This window comes from Pipistrellus kuhlii, unplaced genomic scaffold, assembly GCF_014108245.1.
Source record: "Pipistrellus kuhlii isolate mPipKuh1 unplaced genomic scaffold, mPipKuh1.p scaffold_m20_p_32, whole genome shotgun sequence".
NCBI classification, from domain to species: domain Eukaryota; kingdom Metazoa; phylum Chordata; class Mammalia; order Chiroptera; family Vespertilionidae; genus Pipistrellus; species Pipistrellus kuhlii.
The window spans coordinates 1,941,414-1,962,369 of NW_023425532.1; the positions used below are offsets into that span (position 1 = coordinate 1,941,414).

General features: G+C 57.5%; 1 protein-coding gene across 2 annotated transcripts; it reads right to left on the reverse strand.

The window, feature by feature from the left end:
* Positions 1-554: 554 nt before the first annotated feature.
* Positions 555-19,919, reverse strand: UBA1 (ubiquitin like modifier activating enzyme 1). Of its 2 annotated transcripts, none has more exons than XM_045570404.1 (26): positions 19,777-19,919; positions 12,839-12,955; positions 12,660-12,718; positions 12,392-12,560; positions 12,163-12,297; positions 11,196-11,302; positions 10,398-10,488; positions 10,158-10,290; positions 9,546-9,643; positions 9,305-9,451; positions 9,005-9,181; positions 8,781-8,885; positions 8,611-8,691; positions 8,173-8,328; positions 6,901-7,066; positions 6,602-6,798; positions 5,810-5,874; positions 5,377-5,572; positions 4,612-4,686; positions 4,313-4,502; positions 2,989-3,077; positions 2,635-2,727; positions 2,343-2,534; positions 1,214-1,315; positions 1,014-1,114; positions 555-860 (listed from the first exon to the last, which is right to left on the reverse strand). In XM_045570404.1, exons 2-26 carry the CDS (start codon positions 12,953-12,955, stop codon positions 725-727), a joined length of 3,177 nt encoding a protein of 1,058 aa, XP_045426360.1. In that variant the 5' UTR covers positions 19,777-19,919; the 3' UTR covers positions 555-724. The 2 variants fall into 2 exon arrangements, with proteins under 2 accessions (XP_045426360.1, XP_036316418.2); XM_036460525.2 differs by lacking the exon at positions 19,777-19,919 and adding an exon at positions 16,849-17,071.
* Positions 19,920-20,956: the final 1,037 nt, after the last annotated feature.

Genomic DNA, 20,956 nt, shown 5'->3' on the forward strand with positions numbered 1-20,956 from the left:
TGGTGCTTTCGACTGTCTGGAGTGTTCAGCCAAGACCACGGGCAGACAGAGTACGCAGTCCTGCTGGGGCCCGGGGTGAGCCTTCTGTTCCCTCCTCTAACCAAAGGCCACCCCCAGCTGACTCTTTTCAAAGGTAAGAGGCCTCGGTGAGACAGACTGGGGGGCGGGGGGGCAGGGGAAAGGGACAGGAAGGACGGGCAGGAAAGGGTCCTTCCCTCTACAGGTGTCCTCAGTCAAACACCCCTAAGCCCTGTTGACCTGACATTGACACGGCATGGCAGGGTGTCAGGAGACGGAGAAGGCAGAATTGGAATCCAGCTCCCATAAAATGGACTCAGGTACCTGCTCTCTATGGCCTCACCGGTGCCTCCGCTTCTTCCTAAGCAGGGAGGGAAGGAGGAAGATGGTGGCGATTCCCACATTTTCTCTGCCCAGAAAATAGGTAGCTGGGGGTGGGGTGGGGGTAGGGGGAGCTTTTAGGGTTACCGTCTGTACTTCCAGACAGCTCCAGGAAGTCCTTTCCTTCCCTGGAACCAGCAGGGAAGGCCATGTCTGAGTTAATAACTGTTTATTAGGATTCAAGGTTCTGAACAAGGTAGGAAGCAGTGGCAGGAGGGATCGGGCAGGGGGACGAGGAGGGAATGCCAGGCTTGGCTAGCTGGGCCACTGCCATGAGTCAGATGGGAGCCCCGGGCAGGAAGGGCTCCGGAGAAGGGGCTTGGGGTCAGCGAATGGTGTATCGCACGTAGGGGACCTCGACATCCTCGCCGCTCTCGTCGTTGCAGCACAGCTCAAGCACCAGTGCCCGCACATGGCGGCCCAGCTTTCGCTTCGACACACGGCTTACGATCTCTGTCATCCTGGGGGCGGGCGGAGGGAGAGTGTCAGGGAGGCAGAAGGGAGAGGGAGGAAGGGGGCGGGCAGGCGGGCGGGGGGGGGGGTATGCAGGAGCTGAAGGGTGGTGAGCAGGAGTGGGATTAGCTGCAGGCTGAGGCTCTGCCACCCAAACTCACGGTTGATCCAACCGTTCCTTGAGCTTGGCAGCTGGCATGAAGAAGGAATAGAGCATAGACACGCCCTGGGACAGCATGGTGATCTCCAGTTTATGCTCGCTCTGGAGGGAGGGGGGGGCGGGCGTGTCACAACGGGGGGCAGACCAGTCGCAGGCACACTTGGCCTCCATGTGGGGTGAACACGGAGAGAGGGGTCTCACCTTAAAGTAGTCAAGGAACTGCTTGAGGGTCATCTCCTCGCCGTTAGGCTGCAGCCCCTGCACCTCAAAGCGATCCCACAACGTCCACTCTCGGGTATAGTACTGGGGGGCGAGAAGCAGACCGGGGTTACGGGGGCCCAGCCCCATCCCTCTCCCCACTCCACTCATGCGGAGACAGCTAAGCAAGATCATAAGCCTCTTCTGTCCAAAGCTCTCTAGTGGCTTCCGCCTCACCCTAAGCACCGGAACCACACGGTAATTGCCAAGGCCCTCCGTCATTGCAGTCCTCTCTGTGGCCTCCTTGCTCACTCACTGTGCCCTAGCCACTTCTTTGTCAAACATGCCAGGCGGGCACGCCGCTGCCCCTGCAGATTGGTCCCTCTGCCTGAAGTGCCCTCCTCCCCAAAGCTGCATGGTCGGTCTCTTCACCTCCTTCAAGTCTGAACCCAAACTTCGAGCATTTCAGCAAGGTCTTCCGTGGCCCTCTCACGTTTAAAATCCCTCACCACCCGGTGCTCTAACTTCCTTAGCCTGCTCTTTTTTTCTTTCTTTCTTTCTTTTTTTTTGGGGGGGGGGGGTGCTCAAGAAATACTTAAGTGAATTAATAAGCGAAGTAAAAGGACTTAGCATAGTAAGCCCCTAATAAGTGCTTGTTGCTCTTATTGTCAAGTTATTAACAAGCTTCTATCAAATGTCCCATCTTTTCTGAGGGCTCCCACAGGCAGAATAAGACCAGTGCTTAGCACATAGAATGCACTCAAAAATATGAGTGAAGAGCCAAAACCGGTTTGGCTCAGTGGATAGAGCATCGATCTGGGGACTGAAGGGTCCCAGGTTCGATTCCGGTCAAGCACATGTACATAGGTTGCGGGCACATTCCCGGTAGGGGGCGTGCAAGAGGCAGCTGGTCGATGTTTCTAGCTCTCTATCACACTCTCCCTTTCTCTCTGTAAAAATCAATAAGATATATTTGAAAACATATATATGAGTGAATAAACAAGGGGCCCACAAACGGAGCAGCTACATCATGACAGAAACCCCCAGCTGGCAAAGCCTGTGAAGCACACTAGAGCCAGCTCTAGAGAGAAACACCCCACGCACAAGCCCACCTCCTGGCGCAGGCCCTCACCTGGTGACGGGGTGCGGGCAGGGGCTCAGAGAAGGCGAAGAAGGGCAGGGCTAGGTTGAGGAAGCCATTCTTATAGGAGTCCAGCTTCCGGTGCCCCTGAACCACCTTGTACAGCTCCAGGCACACGAGGCCAACCACAGCTGCCGTGGTCGTGGCGATAGCCGGGATGATTTTCCCTGCGATCAGCTTGCTCTGTGAGGCAGGAGACACCCAGGAAGGTGACAGTTGAGGAGGAGGCGGTGGGCGAGCGCACGCCTGGGAGGGGTGGTCCCGCAGGTCCGGGCCCCCTCACCTTGTGCCGGTCGGCAGCGGGAATGTCGTAGTTCTCTGCCCGGAGGTTGGACGCAGCCACAATGAAATCGATGTGGAAGTTGGTGTCGTCATCCTTTTATGGGGGAGGGGGTATAGAGAGAGAATAAGGATCAGAAGGGGAAGAGGATGTCCCTGGCTTTGGGGGACACTGCGATTACCTGCTGTCGGATCACAGAGGCCGGGCTGGGAACACTTATTTGTTCAGGGCCGCATGGAAAGCCTGTGATCCAATCCTACAAAGGTCCGGGGCCGCCTCCAGAGCCCCAGAGATCTGTCCTGCCCAGCCACCGGTGCTCACCCACCCCCTTGCCCGCCCAGGGTCCCCACACAGCACCTTCTCAAAGTCAATGGGGTACATCTTGAACCCGGGGAGCTTTTCTGGACTGGGCAGTGTGGCCTTGAGCTCCTCTAGACGGCTGTCATCTGCAGGAAGAGGGAAGACACAACAGCTCTGTAAGGTCCCAAGCCAGGGGCCGAGATGAAAACAGAAGCCCAGGTTGGGGCAAAAGGTGTTCATATAGATCAGTGTTTCCCAAAGTGTGGTACGCAGACCCCCAGGGGTACGGGAAGAGTCTGGTGGGGGTACACGTTGCACCGGAGTTTGGTGGGGATATGCACTGCACCGTGCTTAGCTGCGCCTAATTCTATGTTCTCATGAGTACGAGGGGTACTCAGCGTTACGAAAATTATAGAAGGGGTACACATATGTCAAAAGTTTGGGCAACACTGATATAGATGAAGGATCTGAAAAGGAAAGCCATCCTGGAGGAGGGGCCAGGGGGAGGGTAAAGCAAGGCAGCGGAGCACAGACCTGAAGACAGGAAGTTGGGGGGATTGTCAAGATCCCTAGAGAGACTATGGGACTTGAATGATGTTACGAGAAGAAAGCGGAGATCCAGGTGGGAAAGCTGGGGATTTTGGGGAGAATGTACAGAGAGGTGGGGAGACATGGAGGAAGAGACGGGGAAAAGGGGAGATGCCCAAGGCACACAAAGAGGAAGTTGGGGGAAATATGCAGACACGGATGTAGAGGAATAATATGGAGGGGGAGAAAGAAGACACGAAAGGGGAGAATGAAGGCGTGTGAGAGGCTGAGACAGGTGGGAGGTTTTGCATACATTTTACAAACACCCCATACACATACGAGAAGAGGGTTAGGGTTAGAGAGGAGTAGGTGGGAGCATACATTTGGAAAGGAAGATGGGAGACGGTGAGAGACAGAAGATGTATGGAGAGCAAGGGGGAGAGGGAAGGAAAACGCAGGGGGAATAGCACAGCTACTGACACATTCCTCTGGGGAGAGACAGGTGGAAGGGAAGGGTACGTGGATAATTCATAGACCAAGGCTCAGCACGAAGGCCCAGGGACAAAGACCGTTGGTGGATATCATATCTCCACCCCGCCCCCCATGAAAAGATCAAGAGGAAACAACATTTTTTCCTTCAGGATGGGTATGCTTGGAACAAAAGAAAATAAACAGGGAGTTCTCCTGAGTGGTAAGGGAGAAGGAGTAAGGGGGGATTTGCCCTCACCAACCCTCTGCGTCTCAGATAGGGAGCTGTGGAGTCATAGAGCAGAGCCAGGGGCAAAGGGCGGGTGGGGAGGCTGAGCCGGGCAGGGGACAAGTAGGAGGGTGACTCGTAGCCAAAAACCCTCACCAACAGAGGCGCTGGCGCTCTGCAGCTCCTGGTCAGAGACGTGGATCTTGACGCCAGACTTGGGGGTGAACTCGGGGACCTGGACGGACTGTAAGAGCGCGGCCACAGCAGCTCGGTCCTGAGAGCCTCCCAGTCCGTAGGTCTGGGCGAACAGGTTGGCGGCGGCCACCACGTAGTCCAGATGCAGGGGCTGGCAGGCAGGGCACGGAAGGGGGAGCACGTGAGCCCTCCTCTGGGGGAGTCCCTGCCTCCTCCTCACCCACCCCCTGGCCCCGGGAGACCCCAGGGAGGAGACTTACGTTGTTGACATCGAAGGTGAGCGGGTGCGGACATCGTTTGGGTCCAGACCAGAAGGGCGCTCCGGAGCTGGTGAGCTGAGGGGAGCAGAGAGTTTTGAGGAGCAGGCCTGAGAGGGGAGGCCTCTCTAAGACCCTAACTCCTCACCTTGGCCCCGGAGGGGCCCTGACTCAGTACGGCTTGGCGCGCACAGCGGGCTGGAGCCAATCAGCAGACCCAGACCGTAGGGTCCCGTAGCTGGAAGTTCCAATGCCAGGCTGAAGCAGGGACCTCATGGAAAAAACTACCACCAATTCCTGGGCATTTGCTTTGAGCAAGACACACAGGCGTTCAATGAACGTTTACGGATTGCCAAACACCAATCCGTAATATAGAAACGTAATTATCAGTCAATACCAGTAAGTCCTTACGAAAATCCCCTCGAAGTAGGTACTATTAGCGCTACTCCACTGAGGGGGAGACCGAGGTGCAAGGAGGTTATGTGACTTGCCCAAGTGCAAATGGAGCTGGGGTTTGAATCCTCACGGATCCCTGTGCTCTCAACTCCGACATTTCTCCCCCATCATCCCTATGGCTCTGAAAGCCGATATGACTCGGCCCACGGCACAAGTCTCCTGCTCAGAGGGGACGGCAAAAACGAGCTCCCCATGCTTCAGGCCACCTGCCACAGCTGGACTAATGACCGGGAGGAGCCACATGCTCGGGGGTGCCCACAGCAGGTTCTCATTTCAGATTTTTGCCAAATAGACCTGGCAAGTGGGCATTACCTGGTCAGGAGGGAAGTTGTGCAGCAGCTGCCGGATGTTGTTAGAGTACTGGGTGTGCCAGTGGTGGCAGGCCCAAGTCACACAGTCAGCCCAGGTCTGTGGCCGCTGCAGCAACAGGCTGCGCTGCAAGGCCTCCAGCACCTCCAAGGGTTGGGTGCCCGCCAGCCGCAGGGTCCGCTCCACAAACTTGGGGTCTCTATCAGGAATTGGAGTGGTCAAAGGGGCAGGATTACATAGCGGCCCTAGGAGTGGGCTCCGGGGCAACCCCACTTTCGCCTCGGAAAGCTAGTTCTGACCCGCGGTGGAATGAAGCCCAAGCATTCACTAGTTCACGTGACGTTTCCCTGGTGCTGGGTGCTACTGAGGAAAGCAGACAGGATGGATGCCATGGCTGGTAGGAAGGGGAAGGAGTAAGGGGGCGCTTGGTACTTACGTGAGGTACTGGTTGACGTTTTCGGCCGGCTGCTTGAAGAGGCCTTCAAACTCGTCTCGGGCCCACTGCAGAAGGAGCAAACGGATTACGGGGGGCACTGGCTGACGGGGGGTTTCCAGAGACATTGCAGAAAGAGCATCAGTGAATAAGTCACATGCGAAGAACACTGCTCGGGGAGAAGGAAAGCCCCTCAAACGCTGCTCCTAAACTTCCCCCACCCTCCAAACCTCAACTTAGAAACCAATGAGCTTGACCTCGGCAGTGGTTCCAATAGCGAATGTAAGCACTTACGAATGGAAACAAAGTATTCCTAAGTTTCCTGTGCCTCCCTTGATGTTATGTCTCAATTAATAGAAACAAAAAAGCCAAGGTTGAGACTTTGTATGTGGAAACACAGCCTCCCTCTGCAGAAGCATACTAAGTATCAGGGAGTGCAGGGTTGTGATGTCCATGACTTACTGCGGCACAAAGGAAAAAAAAAACACCACATAAATCTAGGTAGAAAATGTGATAAAACAGGAACAGCTGTTAAATCGAGGTGACGAGTGGTATTTGAGTTCACCATACTGCTTTTCATACTTGTTTACATGTTGAAAATATTCTAAGATAAAAGTTTTTTTTAAAAAAAGACCCAACCATGCTAAATATCTAGGCTGCCGGATAAGAAGGGAAGGGTGAAGGTCTGGAGAGAAATCACATCTTGTGCTGAGGCTTGCGACACCGAAAGGCCGGGGCCCCGGATGCTGAGAGGCGGGGGCTGGCTCCCTCCCTCGCCCCCAGCGGGCTACCCACCTGCAGGGTGTGCTCGATGGCGTTGGGGAAGTTCTTGAGGGTGCAGATGGGGATGGACTTCTCGGGCGGGTCCTGGCTGGAGCTGTACGACTCTGTCAGGAAGGGGATGACCACCTGCACATTGCCCTTGGTGCCTAGCGTGCCCGACTCTAGCAGTGGCTTCCGGTAGTACACACAGCGGCGGTCCATGTACATACCTGGGGGTGGGGGGAGGGACATTAGGAGAGGAGAGAAAGACAGGCACCCCGAGACACACACACACACCCTGCCCTTAACCTCCTCACCCCCTCCCAACTCACGGGCATCCACGTTGTCCAGGGCGTTGGCCACCCCATCGAGGTTTTGAAAGAAGTCGTCATCATAGATGCGCTCCGTGTCGGGGCCCACCCGGTTCTGGTGGCTGGTCACCCGGATGTGCGGGTTCATCTGGCGCACAGCCGCAGCGGCCGTGTCAGACTTTAGCTTCTGGCAGGGGTGAGGGTGGGAATGGGGAGGCAGAACTCGGTTATCGGTGCATTCACCAAACCAGCCTCAGGGGGCGCCCTGGCTTAGCAGGAAACAGTCCATGACAGTGCCACGTGGCTGTGAAGCATGTGGCAGGCACTCAGTGGAAAGGGAAGCAGTGACCAGACATCCTCTGGAGACAACAGGCGACCCACCTGGTCTTTTGCCTACACAACACCTATTCTTCTTGCAGGTAACAGCGCCCAGGGTTGGCGTACATCCCCCAAATAGAACAGGACGCAAGCATGCAGGTAAGCAGGATGCTCTCCAAGCCCCAAGTCAGGTCCTGTCCCTCCTCTGCTCGTAACTATACCTCAGCACCCGCCTCCATTGAGGGTCAAAGGAGCTGGCCCACTTCCGCTCTGGATCGTGGTCAGGGCACTATTCTGCTCCCTCGCATCCTTCCAGTATGTTCTGCTGTTTCCTTTGCACAGCATTTATCACGAACTATAAGTGACGCTGTCCCCACAGAAGGCTTCCCAGCTAGATCCCCGTGTCACCCACCCTGCTCCCTGTGTGCAGGGAAGGCTGGCCCTCGGCTGGCATCCGGGAACTTGGGTTTGGGGAGGGTTCTCACCAGTGCCAGTGAGGAGGCTGTGTGTGCCTAGACTACTTATGCAAACGGTATGGTTCGTGCCCAGCACCTGCTTTCCTTCTGGATGTCTGCGGTTCGGGGATGTGCCCGGCAGAGCAGCCCCCAGTGGAGCAGCACCTGGCCTAGCTCACCCACCCGCCTCCCTGTGGGGCGAGGGGGCTGGCTGTGCTGAGTCCGGCGAGTTCTCTCCGTGAGTCACTGAACTTGGGGGTAGTCTGGAGGACCCCCACCCCACAAACTGTCCCAACAGCACAGAGGAGAGGTCAAGGAAGAAAAAGAAAGAAAAAAAACAGATGAAAAATTGTAGATTCAATGAAGATTACTCTAATCAACGTTTGTTGAATGAGTGACAGAGAGAAACTAAAGGTAAGAAAAAGGCAGAAAGGCCTCTTTTCCAGAAAGAATGAGAACAAAGAACAGGAGGAAAGTGAAATGAAAAAGCACCCCCCCCCCCCCGCACCCCCAGACTTACCGTAACGTCCCAGGGCCGGAACAGAAACTGCCTGTTCAGATTGGACTTCTCAATGGTGTCCATGTCTGTGACGACAATTTCGCCGCCGTCCCCGCAGCCCAGCCCAATCATGGCGAAGTTCTTAAGCAGCTCACAGCCAATGGCTCCCGCACCCACCTAGGGAGCGGCCAAGAGACAGAGCCCGGTTCATGCAGGTCAGCTCAGAGTCAGCCTGAACACAGTAGGAGACCGGATGAGGGGCTAGTGCCACATACATAAGCTCCAGGGCTGTGAGAAATAACCAACCAGTCACGGGAGGGAGGCACCACCAGAGGGGTTAGCAGAAGGCTGCACAAGGCACTGACAGGTATGAGAACCAAAAGACCCTCCCTCAGGAGGCGGAGACCCCTGGAGAGATGGCCACAGGCCAGGAGAGGTGAAGGCAGGGGGATCACTCACCAGGAAGTACTTCTGCTTGCTCAGTTTCTCTTGCATGTCTGAGCCAAAGACAGCCACCTGCCCGTCATAACGGTTCTGGCGCTGGGGAAGGAGAAGGGGAGAGGGTCAGAGGGGGGCCTTACCGGGAATGCCCCCCAGTGGTGCCTTCCCCAGGGGCCACGCTCACGTACCGGGGTGCACTTGTCCTCTGTGAGGGCCCCTTTGTCCTCTGGGAGACACTCCAGGGCATCGAAGTACAGCCACTGCATGATGGGCATGAACTTCCCGGAGCAGGCCTGGCCACCGGGGACGAGAGGGAAGGCGGTCAGTGGAGGCAAAACACAGCCTAGCAAGCGATGGAGTCAGGGAGGTACATGGCCTAGCCCCAGCCCTGCCATTCTCCACCTCTGCTGACCTTCATGACCTCTTGGGCAGCCAGGCCGCCAATGAAGGCATTGATGGGGGCCAGGTCCCCAGCAGCCACATATGCCAGCTTCCGGATGAGGTCCTCGTCCAGACTATCCTGCTGCACCGCGGGCAGGGCTCGAGCATTCACGGCCTGCGCTAAGGCCACCAGCTCCGTGGCATCCTCCTGGTGGGGCAGAATGAACCAAGAACGCGCCTATCAGACCACGGTGGGTGAGGGTGGAGGGGCAGAGAGCATGGTGGGCCTTCAGTGCCAAGGTCCCCTGCCCTGGCTCTCCCACCCACCCACCTCGTTGTGGGGCCGAGGGGGCTGGCCGTGCTGAGCACAGAACTGGTGCAGGGCCTGGAAGCCAATATGCAGCTGGGCAGGCCGGGCAAACTTGGCGAAGTCCGTCATCACGAAGTCGGGCTCCACCAGGGAGGCCAGCAAAGATTTCTGTGGGAGGCAGGTCGTCAGAACCGGAAGAGAGGAAGGGAGAACCCGGAAATGCCCAGAACCGCCCCTGCAGCCCCGGACCCTCCGCACTCACAAAGCTGATCTTCTTAGGAACTTTGACCTGACTGACGATACCGCCACGGATATAGTCAGAGAAGTTGGAGGTGTCACAGATGCTGAAGGTGTAGGGACCTACAGGAGAGGGGGGCGTGGTCAGGCTGCCTCTCCCCCCCCCCCCCCCCCCCGAAAGCCACAGCACCCACAAGCGGAGGAAAAACCCACTCCTGGCCTGCCTCAGACACCAGGAACCCTCTCTTTTCACTCCAGGTCCCGCCTGGACACCAGAAACCATTTCCCTTCTGCCCCAGATCCAGCTCTGAGCCCGAGAGCCCGTGTCCCTGACCCCGAGTCTACACTGGGGGACCCGCCCTTCTTCCTGTCCAGATCAGCTCAGACACGAGGGGATCCTTTGCTGTTCAAGTACCAGAGATCCTTCCCCTTTAGCATAAAAGCCAGGGACCTGTTCTCCCGGGATCAGCTCAGACCTAAGACGGCATCTCTCCCCCTGCCCACCAGCTGTGCTGGGACCCTTGGGGGCTGTTTCCGGTTCAGCTCAGCCACTCGGACTGTTCCTCATTCCATTCCTCTTGCTCCAAGCCCGGGGACACGCGTCCTATCTTCCAATTCCCCAGTGGCGCCGGCTTACCCAGGACTTTGATCTCCATGGGCTGACTCGTGTTGAGCTCAACCATGCCCTGTACTTCTGAGAAGCTGACAAAATCGCCACTCTCAAAGCCGTGCCGGGCCTCGTCCAGGCAGGTCACCACACCAGGGTTGTCCTGGTTAGAGGAAGGAGGGGTCTTCAGAGGCACTCAGGGGACCAGGAGCAGACAAGGCCTGCTGCTGCCCACCTGCCTGCCAGGACCCCCGAGGCCAGTCTCCTCACCTTGGTAATCATAGAAACCATAGCGCTGAGTGGCTGCTCCCCATTGGAATCGGTGAGGACCATTTCCTCTCCAAAGTCGCAGAAGAGTTGCCTGCAGAGGGGGCGAGCAGGGCTGAGGTCGAGTCCCATGTAGAAGGGGACCCCTTATGCCCCTCAAGATGCTGCAAATCAGGGGTCCTCAAACTTTTTAAAGTGGGGGCCAGATCACGGTCCCTCAGAGAGCTGGAGGGCCGGACTATATGAACTACTAATTCCTACTGTAACACCTCGGCTGCGCTCACTGCCCAAAAAACCTGGCGGGCCGGATCAGACTCCTCTGCGGGCCGCATGTGGCCCTCGGGCCGTAGTTTGAAGACGCCTGCTGCAAATACTTGCTGAGCAAACTCAGCCCACCCCTGCTGGGAATCGGACAGTGTTCTTGCCACATGGGGAGGTGAACACACAGAATCTAAAACCTGGGTAGCTGCCCTGGCCGGTATGGCTCAGTGGCTAGAGCGTCGGCCTGTGGACCGAAGGGATGCGGGTTCCATTCCAGTCAAGGGCATGTATCTTGGGCTGCAGGCTCCTCCCCGGCCCAGGCCCTTGGTCAGGGCACGTGCAGGAGGCAACCCATCGATGTGTTTCTCTCCCATCGATGTTTCTCTCTGTCTTCCCCTCTCTCTGAAAAATCAAGGGGGAAATATCCTCGGGTGAGGAAATAAGATACATAAATAAGCCATGGGTAGCTGAGGGCAGTGAGGGCTTGGGGTTTTGACCGGGGCCTGGTAGGGTTTGGGGGGAAAGGGTGGGGACACTCACCCAAACAGGCCTCGAGTGTCTGCCACCACCAGCTTGATGCCACGACTGTGACAGAACTCTCCCACCAGCAGCTGGTCTTCCAGGGGGCTGTTGGTGAGGACCACCACCTGCGGACAGGCAGGGGGCGGGCTCAGCCGGGGGAGAGGGCAGGGTGGGCTTTGCCAGCTCTGCGGGTTTAACTCTTCTGCAGATGCAGAGTATCTACGATGTATCACGCTTAAGAGCTGTGAAAAGGTGAATCCCCAGGAATTCCCAGAACACGCCAGGCAAGGTAAAGAGGCAGCTGGGAAGACGAGAGCCTGGGGAACATCTGACTCATTCATTTGCCAACACCCACGGCTGCCTGCCTACAGCCCTGCCATGCCCTGTGCGATGCAGAAGCGGTCAAACCGTCCCAGCCACGGTCTGAGCTCACTCCCACCCCACCCACTCGCTCCCAATTCTCGAGACACTGGCTGCTCAGCCCTAATCCTGGGGCTCTGCTCTCTGCCTGAGCGGCACCCTTGCCCACCGGGGTGAGGGTCCTGTGACGGTGCGTCCGGGCTGCGGGACACCCCCGGGCAGCCTCAGCTCCCCAGGTTCCTCTTTCCGCCCCGCTGTTTACTTAACCAACAACCAGGTGGCCCTTATTACGGGCCAGCTGCTGTGCTAAGTGTTTAGCCCTCCCCAAAACTGTGAGGTTGGTTTTGCTACCACACCTGCGTCTACAAACAGGAAAGGGTAAGGCACAGATTAAGTGACCTGCCTGAGGTCATACAAGCAGAGATTCACACCAAGGCATCTGGCTCCAGTATGTGCTCTGTCCACATGCCCCCTGCCCCCAAAGGCGGGTCTAGGATCTAACTCCTGCCTGCATCCCGGAGATGCACAGCAGAATGGAACCCGGTCCAGTGAAAACCCTGGACAAATGACCACACCGGAGACGGGCTCTGAGAGAAGCGGGCAGGGGCTGGGCTGGGCCTGGTACCTGAAAGCCGCTCAGGAAGTCCTCAACGAGGGGGCCGGTGTAGGCGCTGACAGGCACGTAGCTGTTGAGCTCGGCGAGGCGGGGCTGGGAGACCTCAGCCCGGTTTTTGCCAATGTCCTCCTCCCGCAGGTAGAACTGCCAAGCAGAGTGGGGGGTGAGGTGAAGGGGCTGCGGAGCCTGGGGTTGGGGGGGTGCCTTGGCAGGGGAGGGAGGGGTCAGGAAGGGGTACCTGGGAGGAGAGGTCAGCCCACTGGGCGGTGCCTTGATCATGCAGGGTGACAGCCTTGACCCCGCCAAGGATGATGTTTTTGGCAATCTCCACGCCCAGACCCCGAAGGCCCGATACCAGTACGCTGGAGGTCTGCAGCCGTTTCATTGCGTCATGGCCCAACACGTATCTGCCAGGTTAGGGGGGCAGCAGGGTCAGGGCCCGGCCCTCCTGCCCACATCCTCCCAGAGCCCCGCCCCCACCGCTGCATCCGCCCGGCCCCGCTCACAGCTGCCGGGAGTACAGGCCCTCATCTATGTCTGCGTCGTTGCCGTTCTTCGCCATTCCCTAGGGGGAGAGGGCGAGGACAGCGTCAAGGTACAGGAAGGTGGAGGGTCAGGGCAGTGATACAAAGTGTACTCCCCCCGCCGCCGCCCCACCTGCCGGTTCCTGGAAGAAGGCACTCACGTTGGTTGGCAGCGAGGACACTTCCGACAACACAGAGTGGGCAGGGGAACAGTTAGAACCCGGCTTAGGATCAGGCCCGGACACGCGACGTTTCTTGGACAGCGGCGAGCTGGACATCTGGGTGGGAAAAGGAGGGTCAGGTGGCCTGAGGAGCATGCGTGTTTCTGCCGATTAGCTGTGACTGTGGGGGCTAGTCGCTCCGGTTCACAAGAGGAGACAGGCACAGAGAGGGAGGGCGACCTGGCCAGGGTCACACAGCTCTGAGCTGAGATCTGAAGCCAGGCGGTCTGGCTTGCAATCCATGCTGCTGACCACCAGGCCACAACCCAGCGCGATGAGGGGGACACCACTCCTGCAGCGGAAAGGAGTAACGAGGATGTGCTTGTGGGGAGTTAGAGAACGGATGGAGATCCGGGTCATTCAGGTCGGCCTGTCGCTCCTTATCAGATCGCATTTGACCTCTGTGAGCTCAGTCCCCTCACCTGTGAAATCGGCTTGACAACACCACTTACCTACCCCGTGGAGTTGCTGAGAAAGAGCACAGACCACGGAGCCTGGCCCAGAGCAGGCGGGCAAGAACGGGCAGCCGTTCTCCTCTCCCTTAACCCTGGCCACCGGGGCGTGGGAGGGAAACGGGGCTTGGGCACCCATCAGGGTGGCCCGATGGCAGAGAACCCGGTTCCCAGAGGGCGAAGGGGGCAGTTTTACAAACCCTGCCCCCTCCCCTTCCTCCCAGCGCCGCTCCCAGAGCCGAGATACCCAGGCCGGTAGGCTAGCAGGGAGAGAAGACACCCCCAACCCCAGCCTTCACCGGAGCCCCTTCAGCAGGTTACAATGTAAGCGCTTCTGAGAGCCCTCTCTGGGCTAATCTTCACGCTGAGCACTTGACACTTTGTTCCCGGAGCACCCCCAGGAGGCGAGAGTAACATTCCGCGCTGGTAACATCAGTAACCTTCTCTCAGAACCACACAGGGGCTTAGGATCCCGCAGAGAATGACAAGCTGGACCCAGGCCAAGATCTGCTTTGCCCGAGGCCAGGCTGCCTCCCGGTGACCGGGTCAGCACCTCTGCCAGACAAATGGGAAAACCTGAGGTGAGAGGGCAAGTGGACTTGCCAAGTGTCGCAGGCTAGGTGCGGGAGACAGAACAATGCAGACCGCTGTGGAAACGAAACCAGGGGCGGGGCTGGTGACTGGATGCAGCCGCTGGAGAGTCATTTCCCCTCATTTCCCCTCGCCTCCCAGGCTCCTCTAGGCCACTGTTCTGCAGACAATCACACCAAGCGCCCCCGGTGCACGCTGCACGTAACATTTCATCCTGGCACCTGTCACACTGGCGCTAAGCGAGATGACAGGAGCGCCCTGCTCTCTCCCCAGGACTCGCTGCCTGCCAGTCAGAGGAAAGGGCTTTGTCTAATCCTAACAATAGCCAAGGACCCGATAACCCTATGCCCACATCACAAAACAAACAAAGCCCCATCACCTGCCTAGAGCTTGTGGGACTGTTTGCCGCAGGCTTCCTGGGGGAACAGCTTAGGGACCCAGCTCCGGAGCCAGGGGACATGCTAACCACCAGCCAGGGTGGGAAGAGATGCGGTGCATTGGGGAGAAAGGCAAATCACGTTTTTCCATCTGCTGACCCTCTGACCAGCGGGGTCTCATTTCCTCTGAGCCCCATTTTCTCCCAAAGTGGGGGCAAATGGAAATAGCCTCAAGGGGCTGCAGGGAAGGTTAAAAAAAAAAAAAATCAAGGTCTGTGGGCAGAGCCCGGTGAGCTGAGAACATAAGCCCCTCTCTTGGCACATGCAGTGGCCTGCATTACCTGACTGCTTGCCTTGTCACTGGTTTGCCTGCTTGGGACACGCCACCTCCCAGCTCCCTACATCAGAGATGATCGAGGGCCCGAGAGATCTTGAATATCTTCACCGTCTACCTCTGGACCCCTAGTGCTGGCAGCAACGGCCTGAGCAGGTGTGGGTCCATTGTCAACTGCAGAGGTCTGCAACAGGCCAGTCGGGAGGGGTCTGGGCCTCAAGCCCCACCATGCAATGGATAACCTCTCTCCCTCAGCGTATGCTCAGACCCCAATCGGGACGCGAACACTAAAGACTGTCCAGCAGAGCTGAACTGGGGGGCTCAAGACTTTCGGAACTTGCCTGAGGTCTCCAAACTGGTGATTTTGAAGCCTGCACATTCTCTATCACTCAGACCAGACAAGGTCTGAGGTAGGAGTCCCGGAGCAGGTTTGAGAGTGGGCGGGCACAGGGTCAGGCTATTAGGATGAACCTAGGGCACAGGATGCTGGGGCCTGTTAAGCCTCCTAGGAGGGATTAACTGAGAAGTCCCTGGGAACATAAATAAAAGAGAGGAGTCAGGATGCAATTGTCTGAGTCCAGGGAGGCTCCGAGGGAGGGATGTTAGAGACCCTGGGGCCAGGTGGGAAGGGCAGGCCGGGTTGATAAGACTAATTATGGAAAAGGGAGCTTTGGGGAAGGGCGAAGGAATGACAGGAGGTCCCCAGAGGTTATGGGGAGCTGCCCCGGCAATGGGTGGGGTCTAGGGGAGGGGTATTTTCCATCAGGAGGATGCATGGGTCCTGGGGTTCTTTTGGGGGCAGAGAGAAATCTTTGATAAAAGAAATAAGGACCCACATAGACAAACAATAGGGGCTTTCAGGGGGGAGAGTCTTTGACATCCATGCCAGAGTCCCGGGAGGCTGAATGCTGAAGCCCAAGGCGGGGCTGGGAAGGGGGGCGGGGCTGGGAAGGGATTTCTACCGGAGCTGGAAGGCCCTGTTTAGATCCCATCAATATAGATCACCTCTCTGAGGGGGCAGAAAGGAGAGCTAAGCCCAGATAGTTCTGGCCAAAAAAGTCCAGTAAGCAGATATTGGCTAGGTCGCCCTGTGGGGTTGAGTTTCTTTGACTGATTATGTGGGATCCTGTGGAGGCTGAGCGAGCAGAGTCAGGCTGAGCACTGGGACTGCTGAGGGGAGGGACATCTGACCACGATGTGGGGCCCGGGAAACGGAAAATGAAAGCTCGGGGCCTGGGACTGCAGATGGTGTCGACCTGGAAGGGCTCTGAGGGTAGATTCTGAACCCGATGGGAGGGGGGGATCTGGAAGAAAAGCTGGAATGCCAGTCTGCTTCCAAAGGCAGAGGTGGAGCTGAAGGGTGGGGTTGGACAGGCAGGTCTCTGGTGGAGGGGGGTAGGAGCCAGCGGGGTCTGCAAGGGTAGATGCCTGCGTGGGGATCGCTGATGGAGGATTAGGTGTCTAAGCAGATCCTCTCTGGCGCCTGGTCCCTTGGGAGGGAGGCTCGGAGGGAAGATCCTGGGGCTTGGGAGTATCTGACGGGGGAGATGCAGAAGCCTGCAGGGGGTCGTCTCTGAAGAGAACACTGGGATCGCGAAAAAGGAGGCGTTCCTTATAGAGATGGCATCTAGGCGCGGGTTCTAGAAATTGAAAGGAGTCGCTAAAGGCAAACGCTGAAGGGGCCCTCTGAATAGAAGCGCTGGCCCTGAGGGTTTCTGATGGCAGATGCTGGGGCCAGGCGACCTGCGACGTGCAAGAGGGGTCTCTGACATGAAAGCCAAGCCCAGACGGTCTTTACAGGGTCTAGTCCCCGTGGAAGCTCCGCGGGCAGACAGGCTGTGCGCGCGCGCCGGGGCGTCGGCAGCAAGAAGATGCTAGAGAACGATCAGAGCAATGAAAGCCTACGACCCCACCCTCCCCAGGGTCTGGCCCCTCCTGGAAGCTTGCGAGGGCAAATCACGAGGGTCTAGGGGTGTATGCAGGGAGATGCTACAGAAGGTCTTTCATACTGGCTGGTCCCTTACGGGAAATGACGGCCCCGCCCCAAGCATCGGTGGAATGTCTCCCCATTCCACCGATCCCCGAGCATCCCCGTCAGCACGGTCCGCCCCCCACCGGCCGTGCCCAGCGCTGGCCCGCTCCCCTCCAATGCACCCCCAGAGCCCTGCCAAGGTGCTGAGAACAGCCATTCGTTACCAATGCCGGTTCCCCGGGTCGCGCCGCCGCCAACTCCTCTAGGAGCCGAAACCGAGCTCGGCCGCCACCCTCCTGGTCGTCTTTCCCGCTGTCTGGGCCGCTAAGAATCGCCGCCGCCCGAGCCTCCTTCTCCTCCCCCGGCTGCAGTGGCCGTGCCCGTCCCTGCCACCTCCTTTAACTCAGCAGCCGACACAAGATGGCGGCCGGCGAGCGCGAGGCCGGAACAAAACCTTCGGCCCCGCCCCCAGGAACCCGGATGCTCGGAGACCGCGCCCATTTCGGCCCCAGCCGGTCCGTGACTCATCCGCGGAGGAAGCGCGCCACCTGGCGGCCACGGCGGCACCTGCGAGGGGGACAGGTGGGGAAACAGGTAGCGCAGGCCACGCCCCGCGCAGCCAGAATAATGCATGTGTGGCCGTTGCTATGGGAACCCAGCCAGGGCATCCAACACACACACTTCCGGGTCGTGAATTATGCATGAGGCCAGGTGGGTGGCTGAGTAAGTCAATGTTAAAACGCGAGGCCACGCCTCGCTGCTCATGAATAATGAATGGCCTCGCAGCAGCCCGGAAGCCAAGGAGACCCAGGCCACCTCTCTCATGAATAATGCACTCGGCCCGGTGGGCTGGAACAAAAGGGGCGGGCCCGCCCCACTGCTTCATCGAACACCCAGTAAGCAGGGAAATAGGGCTACTACAGGAACGCCCCCCCCCCCCCCCCCCCCGCCACCTCGCCCTCGCTCATGAATAATGAATAATGCTGCAGTAGCTTAACCTGGAAACTCGGAGGTCAAGAAAGGTCCCACGCACTTCATGAATTATGCATGAGGCTGGATGGACAGCGCTGCCCAGCAAGCGGGGATTACGATACTCCAGCATGGCAAAAAACCACTCCTTCCTGCTCATGAATAATGAAAGACCGAGGATACGGAGCCATAAGGAAAAGGTACTTGCCTCCTCCCCACCGGATTGACTGCCCGTGAATCAGGGCTGCCTGGGCCCAACCAAATCCATACTCACTTATGCTTTTGACAGGTGCCTCAGTTTCCACAGCTGTAAAATGGGGACAGTACTCACCTCATAAAGGCAATGTGTGTGATCAAAATGTAAATATTATATATTAGTACAAAGGTCATATGTCCCTCCCAGAAGGACACTGGAATGCTAAGGCCACCAACGTCCAGATCATCAGAGGTAAACCCTGGGCACACAATAAGCACCCAACACTGTCCAAGAACAGCAGATCCCATGAATACATACGGTGGCTCCTGTGGTGTTTCCTTTCCATGCATTGTACCACCGATCAGGAAATCGATTCCTTCTTGTCCTTCAGGTCGAAGCTCAAAGGGAACCTCCTTAGAGTTCTTAAACCCTCACAAAAAGCATACCTACCCACGGATGACTAGCTGTGTGGCCTGGGTCCAGAGAGTTCACTTACCTGGGCCACTGTTTCCCCACCCACAGAATAAGAAGAGTCACTTACCTTGTCAGGGAGTTTCAATGAGTAAATATGCAGAAAGGGCTTAGACCAGTGCCCGGCATAGCGCTGTCTGACTGCCATTAGTAGTAGTACCATTAAATTGGGGAGGGGGGGGGTGTCGATTCTAGCATTTGATTAAAATTACAGACCGGAGCTAGACTGGTTAGGTTTGAATGCTGGCTCAGCCACTCACGGACTGTAACTGTAGGCAAATTACTTACCCTCCTGGTGTCCCAGTTTCTTCGTCTATTAAATGGGATAATCATAAGCTACCTCCTAGGACTGCTGTGGGGATTCATGGGCTAATAAAGCGCTAACTACATGTCAACTAACCTGATCATCGTTTTGCCTATACCTATTTTCCAGGCTCACAGAAAGATCTGCCAAAGATCGCACAGCTGGCAAGGATCAATGGGATTTGAGTCTAGAGCCTCTGTTGATAATCTGGGATCAGCGGGTTTATAATGAAATGAATGAACCCTGTAGGAGGGAGGCCTCGTCCGCCCCCTAGAGGGAAGGTTTAAATCCTGGAGACCCCAAGAGACAGCGAACAGTGGATCAGAGATGAAGCTGTGTAAGCCACGCCCCCGCGTGAATTATGCACAACGCCCCTATTAAAGCTACAGAAAACTCTCGGGGAGCTACTCACCTTTACGATTTATGAATGAGCTCTAGTTTGCCAGAAAGACTGTGGAACGACCCTTCAGCATGCTCATCCAACCCTCTTGAACAATTCACAAGTCATACTTGCAGCGCACTAGGTGCAAAAGAGGTAAAAGTGGACTTCCGAACAGCCCCGCCTCCTCATGAATAATGGATGAAGCCGGGCTAACGAAGGCGCGGGGGAACCCTGTCCCCTCGGGAAGCGCTCAGGGCTTCAGTGCCCCTTCCGTGGTACGGGCAAGGGGCCCCTCTCCCTACCAACTTGTGGGCCGCGACGTCTCAGTCTCTCTGCCCCGGGGGCGCAGGCACGGGGGAACCGCACCATGGAACCAGAGGTCACAAAGGCCACGGACACCCTTACAATGCCACGTTGGTCCCGAACGTTCCCGCAGTCACCAGGACCCCTCCTGAAGCAAGCCGCCCCCAAACTCAGCCTGGACTTCAGGGGCCTCCCATTTCACCTAGCCCCTTAGGGAGCGCCCCAAATGCTGCCCCGGGGAGAGGGTACTCATCCATAGACCCCAAAGGTCTCCTCACACATCCTCTTATAAGCCTGTCTCTGGGGGATACATACATCCTGCCTCCCAGGGATACTCCCTGAAACAGACCCCACATCCACCCCGAGTCCCCGCAGACCAGGGGTCCCTCTTAAAACAGCCACCCCGAAAAGCCACCCGGGGCCCGGAGCCTCTAAACATGCCCATTGGGGGTTCCCCGAAACTGAGACCTCCTCCCCCAGATGCTGTCCACGGGCTGGGGGGAGAGGGACACCGAGTTCTCACTCACCCCCTGCGCTGAGCGGAAGCCTCGCCTTCCTGCTGGAGATGAGCCGGCGCCACGGGGCAACGGAAGACCAAGCAAGGCGGCTCCTCCGTCGCCCAAGAGAAGCCAGAGTTTGCGCGGAGCTCGAAAGCGCGGGGCCTTGGGTGCCCCGGTTGGAAGGTACCACGGCCCCTCAGCTCAGAGGGGTGTCCGCCTCAGCGTCTGCGGCGTCGGCGGCCCGCGTCAGGCCCGAACACCCCTGCGGGTGATGGTCCTTCCCAGAAGCGCGGGGCATGCTGGGGCTAGTAGTCCTGCCCAGCTGGTGCTGGGTGCACGTGGTGAGCATCCGCGCCAGAGTATTGGAAAAGAAAACCTGAACTGGGGCACTCTGGGAGCGGTGCCCCGGGGCGTGGGAAAGGGCATGGGAGCGCCCTTCCATCAGATCGCTCCCTTCTGATTTCCCGTCTGATTTATCCTCAGAGACCTGCCCTGAGACCCCATGGACAGCAGTCGCGGGACACCTCCCAGAGAAGATGGCATGTGGGAAGTGAGGCCCCTGGAACACGAGGAAACGATCCCAGAGAGAGGGAACATCAGGGGCAAAGCCCCGAGGGTGCCATTGCTGTAAGGTTTGAGGACAAGCACTGAAGTCTGTAGCTGGAGAGGCGGGAAGGAGGGAGGGAGGATACCGTGAGATAAGACCGTAACAAGGAGGGCATTGTAAGCCAGGCAGAGACGGGAGGGTTTTCAGCGGGGGAGTCACATCATACAAGCTATCTGGCTGCTCTGTGTGGCGAGAGAAGAAACCAAGGAGGAAGGCGGAGGCAGAAAAACCAGTGGAAAGGCTGCTGCCAGCCCAAGAAGTGATGAGGGGATCAGAGTAAGACAGCTGATGTGAGGAGGGAGCACCCTAGTCAAGACATGGAGCCTGCCATGGCCGGTGCTGGGTTGGTTGTGGGTTCCACTCCCCGTCAGGGCACATACCTAGGTTGCAGAGGGTCCGAGCACTAGGCTACCGATGTGAGGGGGTTTTCCCTCACATGGATGTTTCTCTCCCTCTCTCTAAAATCAATACAATCGTATCGTCCTTCAGGATTAAGAAGATATGGAACCTTTTCATTATTCCAGAAAACTGCCTTGCAATCTTTTCCAGGAAACACCCTCTCCACCTCCATGCTACTCTGTCTGCTATCACCCTCTGATT